This window comes from Hemibagrus wyckioides, linkage group LG03 (assembly GCF_019097595.1).
Source record: "Hemibagrus wyckioides isolate EC202008001 linkage group LG03, SWU_Hwy_1.0, whole genome shotgun sequence".
NCBI classification, from domain to species: domain Eukaryota; kingdom Metazoa; phylum Chordata; class Actinopteri; order Siluriformes; family Bagridae; genus Hemibagrus; species Hemibagrus wyckioides.
In genome coordinates, this window is record NC_080712.1 from 24618106 (window position 1) to 24640831 (window position 22726).

The following is a 22726-nucleotide window of genomic DNA, read 5'->3' on the forward strand; positions in this document are numbered from 1 at the left end:
TCCAGTTCAGAGTAGCATAAATCTTTCACAGATAAAAGCCCCTGAATTTTATCTGTCGCCATATGTTATCACGGGTAATTGGGGATTCAAAAAGGTAAAAGAGGTCACATTCTAAATCTTTGCTAAGATTTCCATAAAACAGAATAGGTTTGTATAGTTGAGATCTACTTTATGTCAGGCCATTATAGAGCAAAAAACTTTAACAGTTACTTTGCTGAGGATAATTCAGAAGTATGTTCAGGGTAGCAGTTCAGTCTTAGAAAACATAACCAAACAAATGTTTGTCAGTTAAAAATGAATGAACACATGTTTGATTAAGAACACCAAATCAATAAAATATATATTTTCAGATAAACTAACACTGAAGAAATCTAACAAGCATGTCTAAGGCCTCTTGAAGACAACCAGTGGCATGTCAAGTGAAAAACAACATGAATTCTTGCCATCTGCTACAATTTCAGAGTGGATACCAAAACAAATTTTCTACAAGAGGTCAATCTTTAAATAGTAATGCTTTATTTTTAAAAACAGGAATTGAGACTGTGCCTGAGTTGTCAGGAATAACGCAACCCAAATGTCAGTGCACTGATGCGAGAGGGGCGTGCCGAAATGAGACGATAATAAGAGGCTGTCGAGGTTTCAACACCATTTTTCCCTTCTTGGTCCTTTTTTTATTGTCTTTTATTGTCCTGTTGGTTGCCTTTAGAGGCTCACATTAAAATATATTTGGATCATCAGCAACAGCCTCTCTCAAATGTGGGAAAAAATAAAACTGGTTTTGATTTGCTGCTCTAGTAGGGCGTTGTAGACGGTGGTGGTAGCGGTGGTGGGTTGGGGGGGTTTTGGGGGGGTGGTTTGGCCACTGCATGCAATATGTGAGGTTTCTCTCTCTCTCCTTTTGTTTTCTGAGACACCACTTTTTCAGCTGTGACTGGACTCACAGGCTCCAGTAAATCACAACTCAGCTAAATTTAATTCTAAGCTTGTGTGGGGATTCATGTTTGCTATTTTGGCAGTGTTTAAATCATTTCTAGAAGAGGGGAGTGGGATTTTTCCTACTAGAAAAAGACACCCACGAGACAACCCTGAATTATTAAAGTATAAAAGTGAAGCTACTGAGCATGTCTAGATTACTTGTGTCAGTTAAATATATACAGATGTGTGTGTGTGTGTGTGTGTCAGTGGAAATATAGTCATAAAATGATTAAATATTTTTGAAAGGAATAAACTGGGGAAAAAAGTTTGTTTTCAGTAAATATGCACATTTTTGTACAGGATTTGTGTCATTTAAATAGTTCACAGTGAGTTTTGCTGTGAATGCTAGATATTAAGTAAAAAAGAGCCCAGAGGATCATCATTCTGCGGACTGTTAACCGGTTATTTGAGATTATTAGAGATCCATAGCACAATGCTTTGAGCGTACTTGTGCCATATATATATATATATACACATAAAATTTCCCATTTTAGAGGAAATTGTTGTCGACCACATGCACTTGTGGCAGTGGATGTCAATCACAGCTTTTGTTTCAGTCACCCAAAGTTCAGGACAATCTACATTGGGAACTAGGAGACAGCCTGGAGCTGTGAGCATCCAGTCCAGTATTCTGTCAGTTTTACAATAACACTCATTATGGTCCACAATGAAGAAGAGTGGTGTAAATTCCTCAGTGCAGTGGAAGCATCAAATTCCACCAACCAGTCTTTAGCATTAACAAGCTGGAATTCCTGCTTCACTTAGCCCACGTGCACATACACTTAGACTATGACAGCTTCAACCACAGTTTACACAAACTAAATAATCCAAAGAAATATCACATTACACCAGGCTTGTGTAGAATTTTATGGGAGATCTAAGTGAAAACGTACAAATAAATGTAAAGATTTAAAAGAACAAAAACAAACAAAATTAGCTAGCAGTAGAAACAGGCAGTGGTAGCACAGTTAAATGCTGGTCTCATGATTTTCAGAAGGTCCTGAGTTTAAATCCCAGCATTGCCCCAGTGGACCCTTAACCTTTGTCTGCTCAGCTATTTGAAATATATCAATGTTATAAGACTTATTCTTTTCAACACAAATTGGAGCATGAACCTTCAGTCTTTTAACTAGTTATCTAATATCACCAAATGTAAAAGTCAGAAGCTGAAACAGTTTATATTTATGGTGATGACGTAAAACAAAGCTCTAAGACTGCCCTATGACATAATACTGTTACAGTGCTTATAAAGTTACGTTACTACATGGCTTTGAAACTGATAACACATATTGTAGTCATTGGGCAGGGCTGAGAAGCAAGGATCAGTGAAGTAAATTCCAACCAGAAATGTCCAACAAGCATTCTATCTGCCTGAGTGGAGCAGGCAGGAAGTGCACTCCCTTCCCTCTACATCCTTTCACGTCTGACTTCCACTTCCACACACTCCCCCTGTCCCCCTTTTGTCCTCTGGGTGCCTTCCTGATGTGGACGATTTGCACATTATGTTAGCAAATCATAACTGCTTTCCCCCATATCATTACAGTAAAGCTACTGCAGAGCAGCCTGCAATTTTACCACATCACCCATTTCTGTTTTAAATTATTCATGTATTTACCGGTCTTCACATTTTGATGTCAGTTAGAAGTACTGATGTTAGTGTACATATTTAAAACTAGACCTACTCAAGACCTAGTGTCAAAACTTTACAGGTTTTACATTCTATTGTGTTGTAGCACTGTCAGCAAGTTTATGAGGCCATTTTTCAATGTCACTTTAAAGACTGACATATGGCTAACAGGTCCAATAAAGAAGTATGGCTCCTTCAATCATTATCTTTCGTCTGTCAAACGAGAGTTGGTTAGATAGAGTTGAGTTGAAAAGAAGCAGACAGGTTGCAAGCATGGTCTTTGGGATTGAATTTCCACAGACGTTGGCTTCTCTCTTGGTTCTTTTGTTTGGCACTGCTGTTTCCCCTCATTTGTGGCCTGGATTTAACAGAAAAGTGGCAGTTATGAGCAAAGACATCAGACACCATCACCCTCAGAGCCATGTACAGTAGCCACACAAAGAGCCGGCTGCTGAGGCCTCTGTCCTCAGGGAGGTCTGCCGTTGGTCGATACTCCTGGGAATTGTTCAGATGTAAACAATGATGTTATAAACTTCTGAATAAACTCTAGAAATGTGCAACAATTTGCTGCTTATTTGTTAATATTAGATTGTTAGAAGTAGATAAAAGTTATAATTAAACATATACAAAAAATCTTGTAGCTGTGTTCTATTTTTTGATTATTTGTTCTTTTATTTTTTTTATGCTTATATTATTATTTAATTCTATTTAACTCACATGCCTTTCATTCACGCATTCATTCATACAATGCAAAGCACACTTTAAATTAAAGAAATAGATATCAGTACGGAATCACTTGAAATTGAAAAAGGGTTAACTGGGATCAAGGCGATAACACGAGTCAACAGCAAATTGTTGTGGCCCTCTTTTAGCTTCCTCTGTTGGTCAGAATTGTATGAAGAGTTTCTGTACAACACAAAGAAAGACGTTAAAAAAGGAAGAAAAAGAAAAAAAAGAAAAAAGGGGGAAGCTCCTGCGGGAAACGTTTCCAAGGCCAGTTCACTGAATGGTCTGATCTCCATGGCAACAGGATCACTTCATCAGTTAGGAGGGAACAGATGGTGGCTGTGCAACAGGCAGCATATGTTGCAATGAGCACAGGCCATTCCTACAGATGGAGGGTGGGGAGGAGGTCACCTCTGAAACATAACCTGACATTTCCTCCTCATTTGGAGTTATATTGTTACGAATCACAAAGAGAGATTATCCTGCATCAGTGAATGGCTGTGCAAAAATCTCTTTAAAGGTAAATTACTAACAACCCCTAGCAATTTTTCCACTAGCCTCAGCCAGGCTGTGTGAGCAAGCTGTATTTTATCCCACAGGCTGGGAAAGAGGTGGATTGCTTGCTCCGACTGATATATGTCTTGCTCCCGAAGGAATAGTTCCATGACATCCTTGAGGAGGTGGGGCTCAATTTTTGAATGTTACATAGCTGCACACACAGCAAAAGGTCACTGGAGATGGCATTTAAAGTCAGTTTATTTCAATTATAGACTTTTTTTTTTGTTATTGTTAAGCAGTAACTAATTTTAGGGGAAAGTCATAAAGGACTATAGCATGAAACACTATAACAACAATAATAACAACAATGATATATAAAAAATGTTTATTTGTTACATATACATTACAGCACAGTGAAATGCTTTTCTATACATATCTCATGAAGCTGGTATCAAAGCACAGTGTCAGCCATGATGTCCTGGAGCAGAGAGGGTTAGTGGCAGCTTGGAGGTGCTGGTCAGTAACCCAGAACCTTAACCATTGAGACTACCACTGTTAATAACAACAACAAGAACATACAATGTATTAAATAATACATACAATAATATTAATAATATTAACAATAACGCATATCAGTACACATAATTGCACTATTGCATTACTGTTCATGCAAACTCACACTTCTGTATACAATATTATATTCATTCTAGATTGTGTACATACTTTATATCTGTATATATATGTTTGGACAGTCGCTTTCACTTTTACATTCTAAACTGTACTACTTCTCATGCAAAGTCACTTTCTGTATACAGTATTTATTTAATTTATTCTAGTTTTATTCTAAAACTGTATACACATTTCATATCTGTGTATATGTTCGCACCTGACACCAAGACAAATTCCTAGTACTGTAAAGTGCTCTTTGCTGACCCTTTGCTGGACCTGGCAATAAAACTTTTTCTGATTCTGATTCCGATAACACCCCGAACAGTGGGGTTACAACAGCAGAAAATCACTCCTGTCAGGAATGTGAAGCTGAAACTGGACAAAAAACAGGTGATGTTTTTCATCTTCAACTTCATATTCATGTTCTGAGATTTCTGACAGGAATAGAACACAATGTGCATTTTGAGATGCTTTACTGCTTACCATGGTTTTAAAGTGTGGTTAATTTGAGTTTCAGTAGACCTCCTGTCAGCTTTAACCAGTCTGGCCATTCTCCTCTGCCCTCTCTCATCACAAGCTTTTCTGGCCACAGAGCCACTGCACACTGCTTTTTTTTTTCACGAAATCTAGAGATTGCCATATGTAAAAACCCCAGGAGATCAGCATTTTCTGAAATACTCAAACCAATAGTGGCTGGTGGTTTAACATTTGATCATTATAACAACAGGATCATTTAAAGGCTTTGCTGTATGATGCATTGTACAAAAGTCTTAAGATCATACAAAAGAAATGCTAATTCATAGATACCTTCAAAACAATGAAATTAAATATTTCTGCATTCATTAAAGTATAGTATAAAGAGCATAAAGAAAAATATTGCATAAAGAGCAGTGAACAGTAATAACAAACAAACAAACAAACAAACAAAAAAGGTACCAGGTACCATTTGTGGAGCTATAAGGAAACTGGAAAATAAGTTTTACTGAGCACCTTGAGACATATCTTCTTTTCCTGGAGACTTTGCCTGTCACACTTGCTTTATATTTTTGTCTGAAAAGCGGTGATATGTTGCTTTCTTGACAGACATACAAACATCTTTTTCTGTAACATTTATTTTTTATAAGAAATGTAATGTTTGGAAATGTACAGACTCAATAATGCACAAGTCATAAATAAAACACATCTAACAAATTTGTGCAAAAAAAAACAACCAAAAAAAAAAAAAACTGCACCATATCTTCAGATGATATCAGAAGATATTTTAATACATTTTAGTACGTTCCCAGATGTTTGCATCTGTTAATAAAGTAGGGCTTCCTCATCTCTTTTCTTTTTAAATCTCAATATAACCAGTGTAAAATAGTGTATATTCTCTGTAAAGTAATATTGACCAAACCCCATTACTCACAGAACTGCAGAGAGTAACAGAGGAATGGCTGAGCTGAAGCCCGGCCCTGCTTATGATCACTGAACTGCTGAGAGGAAAACATGAAGTGGCAATGTTTAAGTAATGTGATTCTTACATAAAGACATAAAGCGTTTTTGGCCAGCTAGAGCACCAGGCACTACTGAAACAGTCAACAGTGAAGTTATTTTTGCCCTCAGTTGTCTGTTTTCCTCGGTTGTGTTTTGTGTAATTTTGAGAATCCACATACAATTATGGCAGACGCAGAAATGGGCCCGGTTCCTGGGTTTAACAGTCCTCTATTTATAGCTGCAACCATAAATATCAGGGGCTCTGTGTAGTCACAACAGTCCTGTATTTTTAGAGGTTTTGTAAAGTGACAAAAATATCCCTGATAATATGCAAAACTGCTTCAAAATCTGAACAATGGATTCTGCTGCATCCCTACCTGATACTAATTTTAAACAAGCTCTTCTTGGCATGAGGAAATGATTACAGTTCTTTCAAGACAGTACCAGAGTGTAATTTTAAACTATGGAATGACTTTGTGTTTTGCTCATAAGACCAAGTCTTTGGAAGGAGGTTATTATTACAGAAACAGATCAGACTATCTATAATTACCCTCATTACATCAAGTAAACTCTTCTATATCCTTATGTTGTTGGCAAATATCTTTTCCATTCACCCTCTACTGCATTACTGAGATGCACCAGCCAACTGACCAATGTAGGGTACTTAGCTTGATTAAAAAATAAATAGATAAATAAAAGAAAAAGGCCTAGCTTGCATTTGTGGCTTCTTTGAGCCAACAATTCTATCCCTTTATAAAGGAAACAGAGATGAGTATGTGCCAAAGTCTGGGTTCCTGTGGCAGAGCCCACCCCACCCCAAGTGCACAGAGTCTGCTGCACAACAAACGCTCAGATCCCCACTACAGCTATAGTGATGACTACCTCTCACCACTGATCCCCTGCACCAGATCCCCCACTCACGCCCACTCCAGCCACAACCCACTAGGCTATGACCACAGCGCCATGGGCACAGAGTCTATATTTACCGTACGAGCACACACACACGCACACACGCGTGCACACACATATACACATGCTAAAAGTGAACCGATAAAAAGAAGATTATGGTTCTGGGTTGCTAATTTTGACCCATACAAACTATAATTAAGCTGACATTCCATTGTTGTATTGCTAATTTTGCCTTATGCCTCAAAAAAAGACCTAAGCTGCATGCAAGGCCACCAGGAAATGATTAAATAGAACAAAACAGTAAATGATCAGGATTTGTTTGGAAAATAGAACAGTACTGGCCCTGGTAGTGAAATGTAAAACTCGCACTACTGCAAGAGAATGATCTCTTAGATTAGTTCTACAAATACATGACCCTAATAGGAGGATCACATCATTTTTATTATATACACATCATTATCATCTTTATTAACAAAAGACCTCAATTCCAGTGTTGTTTCTTCATAAATTAGCTCAAACTGCATCACTTTCTGTTCTCTATTAAGTTTCTACATTTTTATTAAGCTTTTCAAAGTAGATCCAAAAATCCACTCTTTTGTCATGGATAGTTTTTTGTCATTGATTCCACTTCCTGCTATTTCTACATGCTTCACACATGCCAAGGTCAAGGAGTGTGTTTGTATAGCTCTGTTTTTCATTCCAGCAGGGGCTTCATTTTCTGTAGATGAGAGGAAGAACTGTGGAACTTTCTCCATATCCTATTTCCTCTCTGGACTGTTTAAGAAATCCCAGCAGTGCCACTGTTTCATGGCCTCATGGGCAGAGGGAAGAGCAGCCCAGACATGTTCATATACTGAGTAATAAACTGCATTCTAGTAATGATATTTTGGCCAATAGACTGCAAATAGTCTGCTTATGTTGAACAATCTTTGATCATCATTACTAATTAATTGTATTACATGCAGTGTTTGACTCTGTGTATCCTGGTCAAAGGACAGATGCACTGAAAACAAAACACAAAGCACAAAGCATGACAACCACCATAAAGGTGATCTATTTTCAAAATTCTATAATGTGTATTATTATTTAACACATCCATCACCACCAGTTTATCATCTATCTTCTGAAAGAAAAAAGCTTTAAAAAATATAACAGAAATGGGACATGTACAAGCCAGGATGGATTTATACATGTAAATAAGTAGTTAAAAATAACTTTGTTTTGTATTACTTAAAAAATCCCATAAAAATATGAACAGTTTTGTGAAACTCTGAAAACACTCTATCATTATAACACAGAGTTGAGGTGCACCTTATTTCTATTGACATTTTCTACCAATCAAAGTTCACCTGATTCAGTTGAATGGATATGAAATAGACACATCTGTTTCTAAAAACCCCATAGCTAACAGTGCATGTCAGAGCGAGCCATAAGGTCAAAGGAAATGTCCATAGCTTGTGTTACTGCACAGGTGGGGAATGGGACCAAAAGATTCCTGCAGTTTTAAAGACCATGCAAGATCCGGTAGGCTCCATCATTCTTTATTTAATGGAATATGTGAGAAAGCACCAGGTCTCACAGGGAGGTGACCAAGAAGAAGCCCTAAAGCATGATGTTGCCACCACTATGCTGCACCATGTGTATGGTGATCTTTAGCTGATGTGCTTTTCTTTGCACCAAAATTCCTTTTGAAATTATGGAATCATACCTTTTGGAATTGTTCCAATCAGACCATAACACATTTTGGCACATGGTTTGAAAGGATTTAGTTGAGCTTAGACAATTTTAGTCTACTCCATATCCCAGACATTGCTGTCAAATGCAGAGATACTTCTTAGATATTCCTGCAGCTCCTTTAAAGTTGCTGTAAGTCTCTTGGCAGCCTCCCTGGTATATTTTAGTCCTGTCCTTGTATATATTTTAGAGAGACATCCTGTTCTGAGTGATGCCACTGTGCTGCTCCATTTTTTCTATTTGTTGATGATGGCCTTTACCGTGTTCCATGGTACATCCAATGTTTTGAAAACTTTTTTTTTTTTTTTTTTTTTAATTTCTCCTGATTAATGACTTTCAACAAGTCAAGATAGTCTGAATGCTTTGCAAGCCTTTGTAAACCATGACTTCACAGAAGATATTTATTTGGGGCTCATCACAATTTAATTGATGATAGCTGTATTACAAATACTTTGGAACATGTGATTGAATGTGATTGGTTCATTCTGAACACAGTCACATCCCCAAATTTAAAAGGGTGTGCACTTATGCAACCAGGTTGTAGACACTTTTTTATATTCCCCGTTTTCCTACAAAATGTTACTAATTGTTGTTCACTTAAATTGTATATGTTGTAATTTCACACGGAGGTTGGTACTGGGTAAAGGGTAAATACTTGTTAATGTGATGTGCCAATATTTTGCAGATTAATGAGAAAAAAATATTTTACTGTATTTTTGGCTATATCTTAAAATGATTTTAAAATTGGCCTCAACAACGATTATAAGGTTTTTTTTTTTTAAAGAATCCTTCTTTATTTAAATGAGATGTTAGTGTGTAAATGTGTTTTTGTTTCTTCCTAAATGTAACTAAATTATTTTATATAAAAACTCTAAAAATTACTTGTAATGGTTGGGTGGGTATATAGAAACAACTTCCACTCTTCTCTTTCTTCTCTATTCAAGAAGGAAGACTTGCACTCACTTATCAAACATCTGTTTGATTAAAATTTCCCCTAGAATAAGATATACTTAAAGTAATAAATCACCTTAGGCTAATTAGTGCTACAGCTGAATATTTATCATTGTAGGTTTCTTGGCAAATATTTGACAGTTTGTTAGTGATGCATATCATTTACAAAAGCTGTGTCCCAAATGAAGTATTTCTATTTGTACACTATTTACTCTACAGTCTAGTGTATGGATTTTAGTAGGGTAGTATCATCTGTAATGGAACACAAATGATTGCAAAAGACGTCAAACGCATATAAGGCAACATTGCTAGCTTTAACAGAATAGAGTGAAGTTTTTTTACTGTTGAAAAATAAATCACAACACATAAGCAAAGCTGCAACCATTCAGGTCCTGAATTGTCCAACATTCCACAGCACATCCAGGTACTTCTTTTTATTTCAGTGTAAACATGCTACTCACACTATTTATACTACAAAATGGCATAGAATAGTACACAAGTATGCAATTCGGGATACACCAAAAGTGTTTCTGTATCTTGGGCCCTAAGTACCATTTTTCTGCACAATTTCTTCTAATTATTTGAACCAGGGTTCAGAGATAAGAGCCAGGAAAACTCCAAAATATGCTGGGTAGTCCTATTTCAGGATTAGGATGAAGAAATATGTCTTTACCCAATATGTTTAACACGATTGTCTCAGCTCTACTTAGAGACAAGCTCTCCTAGCTGAATGTGCCTGACTCCATGTGCAGTTGGATCACAGACTTCCTGACAGAGAGACGGCAGCTTGTGAGGCTAGGTAAGCATGTCTCTGACTCCCGGAACATCAGCACTGGATCCCCCCAAGGCTGTGTCCTTTCTCCTCTGCTATTCTCCCTATATACCAATGGCTGCACATCTGGTCACCAGTCTGTCAAACTCCTGAAGTTTGCTGATGACACCACCCTCATCGGCCTCATCTGTGACGGGGATGAGTCTGCCTACAGGAGTGAGATGGACCATCTGGTGTCATGGTGCAGCATGAACAACCTGGAGCTCAACTCTCTCAAGACAGAGGAGATGATAGTGGATTTCAGGAAGGACCCAGCCCCCCTCCCCCATCATCCTTTGTGACTCTTCAGTGACATCTGTCAAGTACTTCCGCTTCCTGGGCACCACCATCAACCAGGAGCTCAAGTGGGAGCAGAACATCAGCTCCCTCACCAAGAAGGCTCAGTAGAGGATGTATTTCCTGTGGCAGCTGAAAAAGTTTCTCCTCCCTGAGAAGATGCTGGTGAGCTTCTACACTGCAATCATCGAACCTATTCTCACATCCTCCATCACGGTCTGGTTTGCTGTAGCTACAGCCAGGGACAAGGCCAAGTAGCAGCGTGTCATCCACTCTGCTGAGAAGGTAACCGGCTGCAGTCTCCCATCCCTCCTGGACCTGTACATCTCCAGGACCCGGAGACGTGCAGCCAAGATCGCAGCCAACCCCTCTCATCCCAGAAACAAACTTTTTCAGTCCCTCCCCTCTGGCAAGAGGCTCCAGTCCATCAGGACCAGGACCTCATGCCACAAGAACAGTTTCTTCCCCACTGCAGTCAGCCTGCTGAACAGTGCCTCACTTACCCCCAGATGACCCCCTCCCAACCCCTAAAAAACATATGGACAGTCATTTCCACATTCTAAATTGCACTACTGTTCATTCAAACTCACACTTTTGTACACAATATTTATTTCATTCCAGATTGACATCTGTATATATGTTTGGACAGTCACTCATTTTTTACATTCTAAATTGCACTACTTCTCATGCAAGTCACTTTATACAGTGTTTATTTAACTTATTCTAGCTCTTTTCTAAAATTGTGTACATTTGTACAGACATTTCATACCTGTGTATATGTTCGCACCTGACACTAAGACAAATTCCTAGTACTGTAAAGTGCTCTTTGCTGACCTGTTGCTGTACATGGCAATAAAACTTTTTCTGATTCTGAAGAAGAAAAAGCCCATAACTAATGCTTAAAGCAGTTTAGGACATAAACAGAGAAAATGCACAGCGGCATGATGTTGGTATCACTCTCTTCTTTGGAAGCCGTCTTCACTAACAGACTCTGAATACATCTTAATTCATCTTTTGTTGACGATATGTATACTGTGCAAACAAATGACATATGTGCCAATAGCAAGGGCAGGTGCTCTAAGCTTTATTATTACTCAGTTTTGTTTTCATAAGTAGCTATGGAAAATATTGTTACTGGTTTTCATTATGGCAGCAGCATCCCCTCACTGATAGCAAAACAGTGTGTGGAAAAGTGTGCTATAAAGCTACCACAGGCCTATTCAGTCATCAAAGCCAGACAGTAAAACCCACAGCAGACAAGACAATGCATTGTATACCACCAGCTGCATTAAAGGATGGTAAGGGGACACAAAAGAACCCGAGAATCCATGAAGATCAATGATGCTGTCATTTCACTGGAATGAATGATCCGTCAAATAGCTCCATGTTCTCTTTTCTTGCACATTTCTGGGTCAAGTGAAATCTGGTCTTTAGCTTTGCTACTGAGGCCATCTGTAACAGAGTATGTAATGGAGTTCAACAAACATGATTTATGACAATAAAATTTCACAATAAGACCATTCAGACTAAAGAATTTCAGTTAGCAGATGTACCTTGGGGCAAGGTGATACCTTCTGTTAGGATGTCTTGTACTTGATCTTGGTCTATAATGACGTCCTATGGGTTAAAAAAAAAATAGTGTATGCTTTCTAACGTTAGAGTCTACCTACAGACAAACAGCCAACACCACCAATGAACTGGAGTGTTTCTAAGCTGTGTGCAGTTTACCTTGCATGTGGAAATCTGGACCTCTCGGCTGCTGTCTATGGGAGCCATCTAGGGTGCTAAAGAATTGGGGTTCCCATTCTCTGTGAAACTCTCCATCCATAGGCCTCCCTGAGGAAATGACAGTATCATTGAAACGTGATTTTAATTATGGGGCTCGGTCCCTAATTTACTAAGGGATAGAGAAATTGCGAATCACTGGAAACATAAACCATATAATTCTCCAAAGCCTGAACTCCACCACCACCTCCCCACAAGCCTGAGGCAGTGATTACCAGCTCAAATGCAGACATAAATTAGAGACAGACTCTTTTTTATACATATACTTGAATATCATATTTCTACTGACAGAATACACAATCTGAAGGGCAAAATAATCCCCTTCTAAGAAAAACAAGAAAAATGAAACCAAACCAGAAACACCAGTGAATGTTCTCTTTTGTCTTGCAGTTATGTAGGCAATTGTATTATTATGCATGTCAATGTGGTATTTTCACCCAGAAAAGAAATATTACTCCAGTGACATTTGTAATGCTTCTTCATTAAAAAAACATAATAAATACAGCCAGATAAATATTGCATCTAGTGGTAGACTCTAGATGACACTACAAATAAACGAAGACATGCAGCAAACATGATATAGTGTTAGTGTAAACATAAACAAAGCTTGCCACCAAGACACAACATGCGTTTCTTACACTGTTCAACATCAATAGAAAAAACAGATGGAGATGATTTCACCACAAGGTCTCTTTTAATCATGCTAAGGAGCCACAGTATGCTGGATATCAGTGAAAAGAAGCAGGGCTCCAGGAGTTTTTAACAGCCCCCACGTTATAATTTTGTTGTCTTGTTATGTTACTTAATATAGCTCACATCCTTTTAAAAAAAAAACTATTCTTGTTATGACAAAGCAGTGGCCGTATCTAAAGTTGGCTGCAGAGTGTGTCATTGCAACAGAGCAGATGGTGTGTATTATGCAGGGGAAAGGATATTGTTTGTCTGCAAGAGGGACCACTGGATTATTCTCTGCAGTACAGTGTGTGCTCTGCTCTATCAGTCCATTCTTATGTTCATGTATTCTTCATGCACTGATGATCAGGCTCTCGAAAAAGGAAATAATCACAGCATGATCAAACCTGCATAGTCGAAAGACAGCAATGTCTCCAGTTTTGCTTTGCAGCTCAGCGGTAGAGTGGATGAGGAGAATAATAATAATAATAATAATAATAAGCATCCCAGTATTCAGTTATTTTTTCCATGAGGCTGGGTAAGGTCAGTGGTTAAGCTTCTGTGCTTGTGAATGCCATGTCTCAGGTCTGCTGCTCAGCTACTTCTGAAGTCACTTCAGAGAAAAGTGTTTACCACACAAATAATTTACCTTTTAAAGCAACATTTTTTGTAGTTCTTTGTGGTTGGAAATTCAGATTTACCATGTGGATTAACTTGTACAAAAAAAAAAGCTGCTCTCTCACCATGCTGAAGTCGGCATGGAAAACTACGGACAGTAGAGCCATGTCTTCTGCAGACTCTAAGCACCAGATCGCGAAGTGTGAGAAACAGTGATACCCATGTAGGCTGCAAGGTAAACAACACACTCCATATTACTCAAAAAAAGAAAGACGTAATATGATTACTTTGACAACATCACTGTTTGTGTTTTATTTTCAGCTACGTGTGATGGCTTGTGTGCAGTTTCTTATTGTCACTCTTCACAGACATAATGTGCTTGTTATTACACAAACTACATTTATAGCCTGTGTGGATATGCTCAGTATGAACTTAAATTTGTAATGCTTGTAGATGTTTTTGAAAAAAAAACAAAAAAACATTTACACATAAAAAAACAAGTAAAAAAAAAAAATCACACAAAATTTCAAACTGTGGGAAATTCAGATAGAAAAAAATTACAGGAGTGAAAATTTTGGGTTGAGTAATTAAGAAAAAAATTGGACTCCTGAGAAAGAGCAGACAAGCCAGCCTCTTAATCCAATGAGCTATTAAGTTCTTATTTAGAGTTAATGCATAATGGCAGGTGAAGGAGTACCACAATGATATTTCCCAGTTTTAAGTTTCTTATCTTGATATACAAAATGAAGAGGCAGTACTACTTGTTTAATGAGCTGTCTGTACAGGATATTAGTGACTACACAGCTATTTTTCATTAGCCAATCTATACCACAGTCAAGCCAGCTGCAGTAGAAACCCATGAGACCAGCTCTTATTTGACTATATATTGATTCATATTAAGGCAAAATATTGTGTAATGGTAGCTAATTAACAAACCAATAATAGAATTAAATAGAAAAGAGATACAAGAGATAAAGTACTTGTGCCTACTTATGTTTTGTCTGCAAATCAAGCCAGATTCCATGTGTGCATATAGAGTATATGATCTGCACCCGATGCTTGCCGGAAAAACTGTTGCTAGTCTGGTTCAAAGCTAGAGCAGCATGTGTCAGACATATGGACCACTGGCTGGGACTGGCCTGACTCATCAAAGGAGATACTGTGGGCACTGGATAAACAATGTTACTCATCCACAGCCTTTTGCCAGTTATTGATGAATACATAAAATGGGGTCCAAAAGTCTGAGAGTACTAGTGAAAATCTTCTACTTCTGATTCTTTTCTAATTCAATATAACTATTTAATTACAAATTCTAATTATGCACAACTTGTTTACATGTATTTCAGAGTTTCTTATTATTTGGTACATGCCCTGTTTGCTTTAAACGTACACTCAAGCTGGCATGTACAAAAGCTTATGATCCATTTTAGATCAAATCCATCAGCATGTCGTCTGAACACATGCTTCAGCAGAAGAGATTAGACAAAATCTGACCTTTTTGTACAAAGCAGTTAACATGGGCAACACTTGCTTACATTTAAATAGGGAGCTAGAAATAGAATCCTAAATAGTAAATACTCAGGATATTAAACATTTACTTTTTTGTTTTAAATATTTCAAATTTCTAAAACCTTTTTTGTGTTTCCAAATAAAAAATGGATAACAATAGTCCACTGTAATATATTACATCTTTTCCTTACACCTTATAACACATTTAACATCTTCAACAAGCATACTCTACTTACATTGCCCTCTAGCAGCTCCTCTTTAGCACAACCAGAATGTGCCTGTAGGTACTTAGAATGGAACAGCAAGCCATCAAACATTTTCCAAGGCATGAGCTCATTCATTGGAAAAGGAACTCCACAGGCACTATTGGCAGCAATCAGATAGGTTAGGCCCCGTACAAAGAGGGAACCAAGATGAACAGCCCTTGGGTCCACCTGAGGAACCTGCAAAATCAGTTACACAAAGGATAAATTTAATATTGCAAGACTGAGGTTTAAAACCTCAAATCAGATAGACAAAGGTGAGTAATTAAAGTCCATTATATATTTGACTACACTAAGGCTACAGCACTTGGAATGTAAACTGAAGAAAGAGTAGAGATAACGGGATGTGTGTGGGGGTGGAGGCAGATTCCCCCTCAACTGTCCACTGCTCACCTGGCCACCCCCCCCAGCAGAGAGAGATAAGAGAAGGACTGACTGATTAGCGCCTGCGACACCAAAATGAAAGACTTGCCAACCACCTGCTCTGGTCTCAAACACAGCTTACACTAAAGTAAACAAAAGCACATGATGTCAAAAGCTTCAGCGGTGGCTAACGGCCCAAGCCTTTATATCATCAATTATAACATTACAATGATTAGGGGCTGGGTTTTCTTCTAAGACTGCAATTCAGGTCATTTCTATTTATGGACTGCAACTCAATTCATTTCCTAGCTAAGTCATTATTGTACCTATTGAAAGCTGGACATTATTTGGGTTGTACTGATTAAAAACAGATTCAAAAAAATTTCATGCTTGAAGACCTGCCAGCAAACATTTAGACAATGATTAGCAATGGTAGCTTGCTGTTAGGCGCAGAGATAGAGTGCCGAGCTTTATTCTAAAAGCAAGAGCAGCAGCTGTTCTTCCAGCATTTGACCACAGAAACAATGAAAGCTGCTCCAGCCAGATGTCTGTGAAACTAAGGCAGGGCCTCAGGGCACAGATTAACATTAATGGTAACTCTTAACCTTCTGAGCAGATCATTCACCTGTGTGAGGGTGCATCTGTGCCATTACATGTCCTGAAACATTCATGTATGGAGAAGAATACTAAACAATAGAGTCCAGTATACACAGGGGAAACAAAATGTATAGATATTGCACAAGAAGCAGTGAGTATTGGTTCACTACTGGGTTAAAATTTTTAATTTCATAAAGTTTCTCCAAAACATAAAATGCTAGTAGTTAGCAGTTAAGAGTGTGTAGTGGTTGTTGCTTTCGGCACACAGAGGCATCCGTGTGTGTATTCACATTCCCTCACTGTCACAAAGCAGCAAAGGAGGAGAGAGAGATTGAGGGGGGTATCAAGCAGCCCCAGGAGACTCTCCTGCCATCTGTCTGGCTCTTAAAGCTTGCCTCGTCTCTCCCCCCGCCTCCTCCCCTGTGATCCCCCTTTCACATTTCAGGCAGATGTGACAGTGTTGCTCCTGATGGGACACAACAATAGTGTGTGCAACAGGTGCTCCTGCCTCCCTCCGGCACATGGGAGGCAGGAGAGCTTCACACACTTTCATCTGGCCAGCGGCAAGCTGTCGCCACTGTGACTTAAACACACACAGACACTGACACACACACACGCTTGCCTGAGTCGCTCAGCAGCTCAACACCTGCTGCTTGGTGCCCCCAAAACACATAGACCCTGAACACAATCATTCACCACCCTGCATATTACTGGAAATATAAACGCCCCTATCTCACCTCAGCTTTACTGAAATGTACACACAGAAACAATGCAGACATGTTGACAACAAACAACCATCAAAGCTCAAAAAGGTAAACTATCTGCTTACTGTAGAATTTCCCTCAAGTTATCCCTCAAACATTTGAAGAGATATGAATAAAAAGATCAATATGCTTAAACAACTTGATATATCAGAGTAAGCTGATATCTATCAAAGATTAGACATAAGAGATTATAGTTACCTAAGCTTTTTGGGTTAAATGCATGATTTCTTTTTTTAACATGCAAACAGAGACTGTGTGCGCATTGGGAGCTGAGGGGAATCGGTTCATGCACAAAGCAGAAAAACATGTAACTCATGCAGAGGCATCCTGGATATCTTCTGTGAGGATCTTATTAGTCAAACATTACTCCACTGCACAGAGAACATTCAATATGGCCACCCCAAAACCATGGGCGCCCGTGGAGGCAATGTCTTAAATAGTGTGTGTAGTAGGTTTAAATTAGGGAGGGAGCTGAAATAGGCCTGTGGTCAACAGCAGGGACGTCTCGGAGCCTGTCACCAGAGCGTTGCTCTCAGGTTCAGACCACAATTAGAGCAGTTTCAGGGAGGAATGTCACAAAGCGACCAAAAATGATCCCCCCAGTCTTTCTTTTCTCTTTATTCCCGAAGAGTGATAGAATCCAACACATCGTTCAAGACGACTTGCTGTTTTGGGAGAAAACGATGGTTTCATGAAGTGCTGGTTTGGCAAGAGAGAGAAGTATTTACCCGGAGTTGCAGCACTGAGGAAATCAGCCTGCAGTCTCCTTGAGAATGCAGGATACAAATGTGCTTTAATCATTCACCAGCACCCAAAACACTGCACTGTTTCTGTTTATGTGGAGACTTATGTGGAGTTAAAAACACAAACTGCACATAGCTGGAGGGCACCTTTGGAAAAGATTACATATTTAAGCTAATAATGAAGGAAAGACCTAAATCTAGACCCATTTTAACACTTTCATGGCTCAGACCAAGTGAAAGCAAACTCCTCTCCCTTCATGAAGCTGCCTGTAAGTTCCAAAGGAGGAGAAATACACAAACTGCTTACCCTCATGTGCTGCAGCTCTGTGTGAGACTTATATCTGATACAGACGGCTTGGCTTAGATATGCATCTATGTCTTCTACGGAAAAGTGTTTAGCCTAAAATAAGAACAAATATTTCTCTTTAGTTTGCAAGCAGTGAAAGTTATAATCCAGTGTACAAAACAAACAATTAGAGGATCGAATATAAAGAAAGGCCTTTTCAGTTGAAGTAACTAGGGAAGTGTAATGTAAATCAACAAGCTAGAGTAAATAAATAGGTCAGTGTGTGATTAGGTTGCAATTATGTAGTACATTACATTATGTAGTACATTCAAGCAGAATACAGCGACATGCACGTTAAACGCACCTGAGTAGCTATGTATGCTACAAGACAAATCACAGCTACCAAAGTAGTGTCAAAAGATTTAAGATCTTCAGTAAAGTCCTGTAGGTCAAAAACAGCCAGGAAAGCGGACACTCGGATGCTTTTCACCTCTGTAGCATTTCCGAACCACAGAGTCGTAAGGTCAGGAGTTCCTTCTGTGAATTGACCAATACAGTAAGCAATTATTAGAATGGCAGCAGGGAGAACATGGCAAGCAGAAAAAATGTATGGTATGCTATTTTTGCATTGTGGGCTTCCTCCTAATAATCTAATGAGCTCTTATTGACCCAAACTACACTATGATATCTGATTCTTATTAGCTATTTATCACATTGTCTAAAAATGATCCCATCAGAAAAATAATCTACCAGACCAGATATTTTAGACTGTTGTAATAAACAAAACTGCACACGCTTTTCTGGCCACAAATCTAAATGTTTAGTCAACTGCTTAAAAAACATGATAAAATATAAAGCAGCTTTACTGAGGACATTAGACATTGTTGTATACACTGCTTTGTTTATCCTCTACTAGAAATCTGTCACTGGAAACACTGTTAACCTTTCAGTGTTGATATGTCAATAACCACAAACACAAAGCAACCTCTTAAAAACAAACAGAGCAGAAGAGTGTGGAGGGAGCAGCACTTTAGCATAAAATGTTTACTATTTTTTTTTTTTTTTTTTGCTTTTATGGAACTTTACATATATCTCTATTACTTTAACTGCCACTTTTTAAAGTGACTTACAGCTTAGCAGTAGTCTAATTCCTTAACCTGTAAGCTACCACTGTCCTGGAATTTTTTATCAAATTGGTGGTGGTGGTGGTGGTATCAGTCAGACATGCTTGTTTTTAGACTTTAGGTTAATAAAATATATAGCACCTGGAAGGTTTAGAGGCTTTGGATACACCTTTTGGGGTTCTTTAAGTGGATTCCCAGGAAAAACAAACCATTCCTGCACAGACACTGTTTCACCATAAGAACCTACAGAGGAGATGGAGAAGTGAGATAAATCTGTTAGTTAGTATGAAATTCTTTGACCTCGGGTTACTGTTTGTGTGGCATTTCACATGGTATGTCTGTTTGGGTTTAAACCAGGATCTGTGGTTTTCTCCTACTTCCAAAAAACATGAAAAACTGTGTGTGTGTGTGTTTTTCATGGCCTGCAATAGACTGGTGACACATCCAGTGTGTATATCCACATCACACACAGTGTTCCTGGAAATTTTGTTCAATTCCTCATGCAGGATACTAAGAGAAGTCGTTTTTCTTAATTCTTGTGCTTTCATGATTAATTATGTAATTATGCAGTATGTCTGTAAAAAGAGAATTGCCTCTACTTGTTGAGTATGAAGTTGCAACAGATGATTCATTCTGAAAGCATGACAAGTTATATATATTAAACAGTTAGAAAAGAAACTTACTAGGCAGGAGAATACTGTAGATATGTTCTCTAAGTGGTTGGTATAAAATCGCCTGTGGTGGCAGACCAAGTTCTTCATCTTCCAGTGTATTGCTGCATTCCACCACCCCATACTGCAGGACATTATAGATCATAAAGCCCTCTGCTTGGATGTGCCTCTCTTTTGCTGCCTGCAGGACAGAAAATTTTCTTTTTTTTTTAGAAAATTAATCAAATGTTTTTTTACACTGATTTTTAAAATATTGCAGAGATTCAGTTATACAATACCTGCAATATATCTTTGTTCAGGTACTTTTCCATCACACACACCTGCTTTGGCAAAGGTAAGCTTCGATCTAACCAAGGTGATGTTTGTCCTGGGAGAAGATATGACTGGATTCCCTTTTCAACAACCTCCATATCAACTTTGGATAAATGTAGAGTGGAGATCCGTGTTTCATCACTATTTGGACAATGGCTGTTTATGAACTCTGCTGCAGCCTGGACCTTATCACCTGGGTGCTTTTTCCCATACAAGCTCAAAACACTTTTACGGAGATTCTGCAGTTGATGCTCTGGGACAATATCATTACCCAGGATGCAAGCCAGAAAAGGAAGATCAGATTTTTGAAGCTTCAGAATGTGGCACAGCTTTTCTCTTGAGTACTGGACTGTCGTCATATCTTCTAATCTGAGTTTAGCAATGGACATATAAGGAACTGTGTCATAAATGATAAAGTCTGTATCCTGACTAAGAATACCGATGCAGTTGTTACAGAGTGCATATTCAGCGATCTCGTAGTCTCCTTCACGAACAGAGCAGTATGTTTCTTGACCAAGAGATTTGCATGCAAATGTGGAGAAGCTGGCCAGTCCTGAAGGTAGGCAGAACATTTTTCTATCTGGTTGTTGGTGACGATTCTTAAGGTGGTTAAATATCCTGGCTATATCCTGGTTGACTCTCAGGCGTCTCTTCACCCATTCTGCTCTCTTCTGTTCCTCTATAGTGCTATCAAAGTAGAAGACCAACCTTAAGCCGGACACTTTAAATGCATCCACGAATTTGTGTAGAAAATGCATGTACTCTTGCCACTGACCACCATGGACCCAGGCTTCACACCGATACCAGTACCTCAAACAGGCCATTCCATCCACCACCATGGTAGGCATCATGTCAGGATGAGCTTTGGCATGAGCTGCAGCCAACTGTCTCAAGTCCACATGTAGACAAGTGTCAGGATAACAAGTCTCCATAAAGTACTGTAAGCCTTTTACTCCCATATTTGCACACTTTTTTTGCAGGTTCAGAACTTAAGAAAAGAAACAAAGCAACGCATGATTTAGATTAACATTATTGAACAATATGAATATATTCTAAGAATATATCTATGTGTGCATATCAATTTGTTATTTCCTAAATTCGTTTTATTTACTGATATGTGCAGTTTGATTTAGAGATGTTTTTATTTACTTTTGCATAGCAAAGCTTTCATTACTTTTAAAGTGGTATTTAGTGTGGCACTGTGAATATGATCGTTTGTTTCAGTGGCGGTTATCACAACCCACCATTATCACAGTTATTATAATTAAGTTCTTATAGTTATTAGCCTATGTGAATTATGTTATTATTATAAGTAGTAGTAGTAGTAGTTAAGTAATTAATTACTTTGCTTGTTTGTTTGCTTTTACAAGTAAGGGCATCCCTGGCTGTTTGTGAATCCCTGCTTTAAGTTAATGTAAGTCATTTTGGCAAAATATTGTCAAGGTTGCAGTATAGTTTAAGTAATCCCACAGATTATACTAAATCTGCACTATAAAAGTGTCACGTTAAGACTGTTTAACTGATATTCAGGTTATCTGTCATGTGGTCAACAGTTTCACTGCAAATAAATATGAGTCAACAGAACGTGGAAGAATTTATACAGTGTCTTCACAGCTAGATATTTAATTCCCCCCTAAATAATTACATGCAACGCTTTCTAAACAGACTCCACTGGACAAAAAGTCGTAGCAGTATATAAGAAGACAGTAGAGGTTTGAGTCCTATTTAATGCTAAAGTTCTCATGCAATCAAAAAATTACAGCATTAATATATCAAACTGATAACATGAAAGATTGCAAAACAAGCTCAGAATGCATACCATTAAACTTGATGAGGCAATGAACTGCCAGTCAGATACTACGCAGTGATTTGCACAATGTTTACAGTGAATATCTACATATACTTCCGCTTCCGGAAAACCGCACACAGTCCACAACGCCTTAAAGGCGCAGTACATACCATCATGCAAGATTCTCTCTCTCTCTCTCTCTCTCTCTCTCTCTCTCTCTGAAACACACACAGCAGTTGTGCTGTCTTGTTGAAAAAAATATTAATATAAACTGTTTTCACAAGTAAAATCGAGGTGAAAGTATTTTATGCTAAAAGATTTTAGTTCAGAATAAATCAATGAGAGCTACATGGAGAAAGTGCTAGTGTCACTTCTGACCATTTTATCTGTGAAATGTGTAATTCTACTAATTTTAAAACCTGTCACTTGGATACTTTTAAAAATAACCTAGTTGTAACAGCGTATCCACACAAATCAGACTAAGTGACAACATAAGCCTAGCTACAACAAACAAAAAAGTATCCCAAAAGAAACGCTGTAATCATCAACTTTGCTGG

The 22726-nt window shown here is 38.3% G+C and overlaps 1 protein-coding gene across 1 annotated transcript; it reads right to left on the reverse strand.

The window, feature by feature from the left end:
- Nucleotides 1-4253: 4253 nt before the first annotated feature.
- On the reverse strand, nt 4254-22301 carry fam120b (family with sequence similarity 120 member B). The gene is made up of 11 exons (XM_058386356.1): nt 22200-22301; nt 20347-21368; nt 20081-20249; nt 19539-19640; nt 18638-18810; nt 18295-18387; nt 15494-15700; nt 13874-13976; nt 12402-12509; nt 12227-12290; nt 4254-12125 (listed from the first exon to the last, which is right to left on the reverse strand). Exons 2-11 carry the CDS (start codon nt 21337-21339, stop codon nt 12113-12115), a joined length of 2025 nt encoding a protein of 674 aa, XP_058242339.1. The 5' UTR covers nt 21340-21368; nt 22200-22301; the 3' UTR covers nt 4254-12112.
- Between the last annotated feature and the right edge of the window lie 425 nt (nt 22302-22726).

Bases quoted from the DNA above. Each gene is read 5' to 3' on its own strand.
- fam120b (XM_058386356.1), bottom strand. From the start codon at position 21,339: ATGGGAGTAAAAGGCTTACAGTACTTTATGGAGACTTGTTATCCTGAC. The intron at 20,250-20,346 runs GTATTGTATAAC...TCTGTCCTGCAG, and splicing joins TGAACAAAGATATATTGCAG to GCAGCAAAAGAGAGGCACAT. The intron at 18,811-19,538 runs GTGCTATATATT...GTCAATTCACAG, and splicing joins AAAGCCTCTAAACCTTCCAG to AAGGAACTCCTGACCTTACG.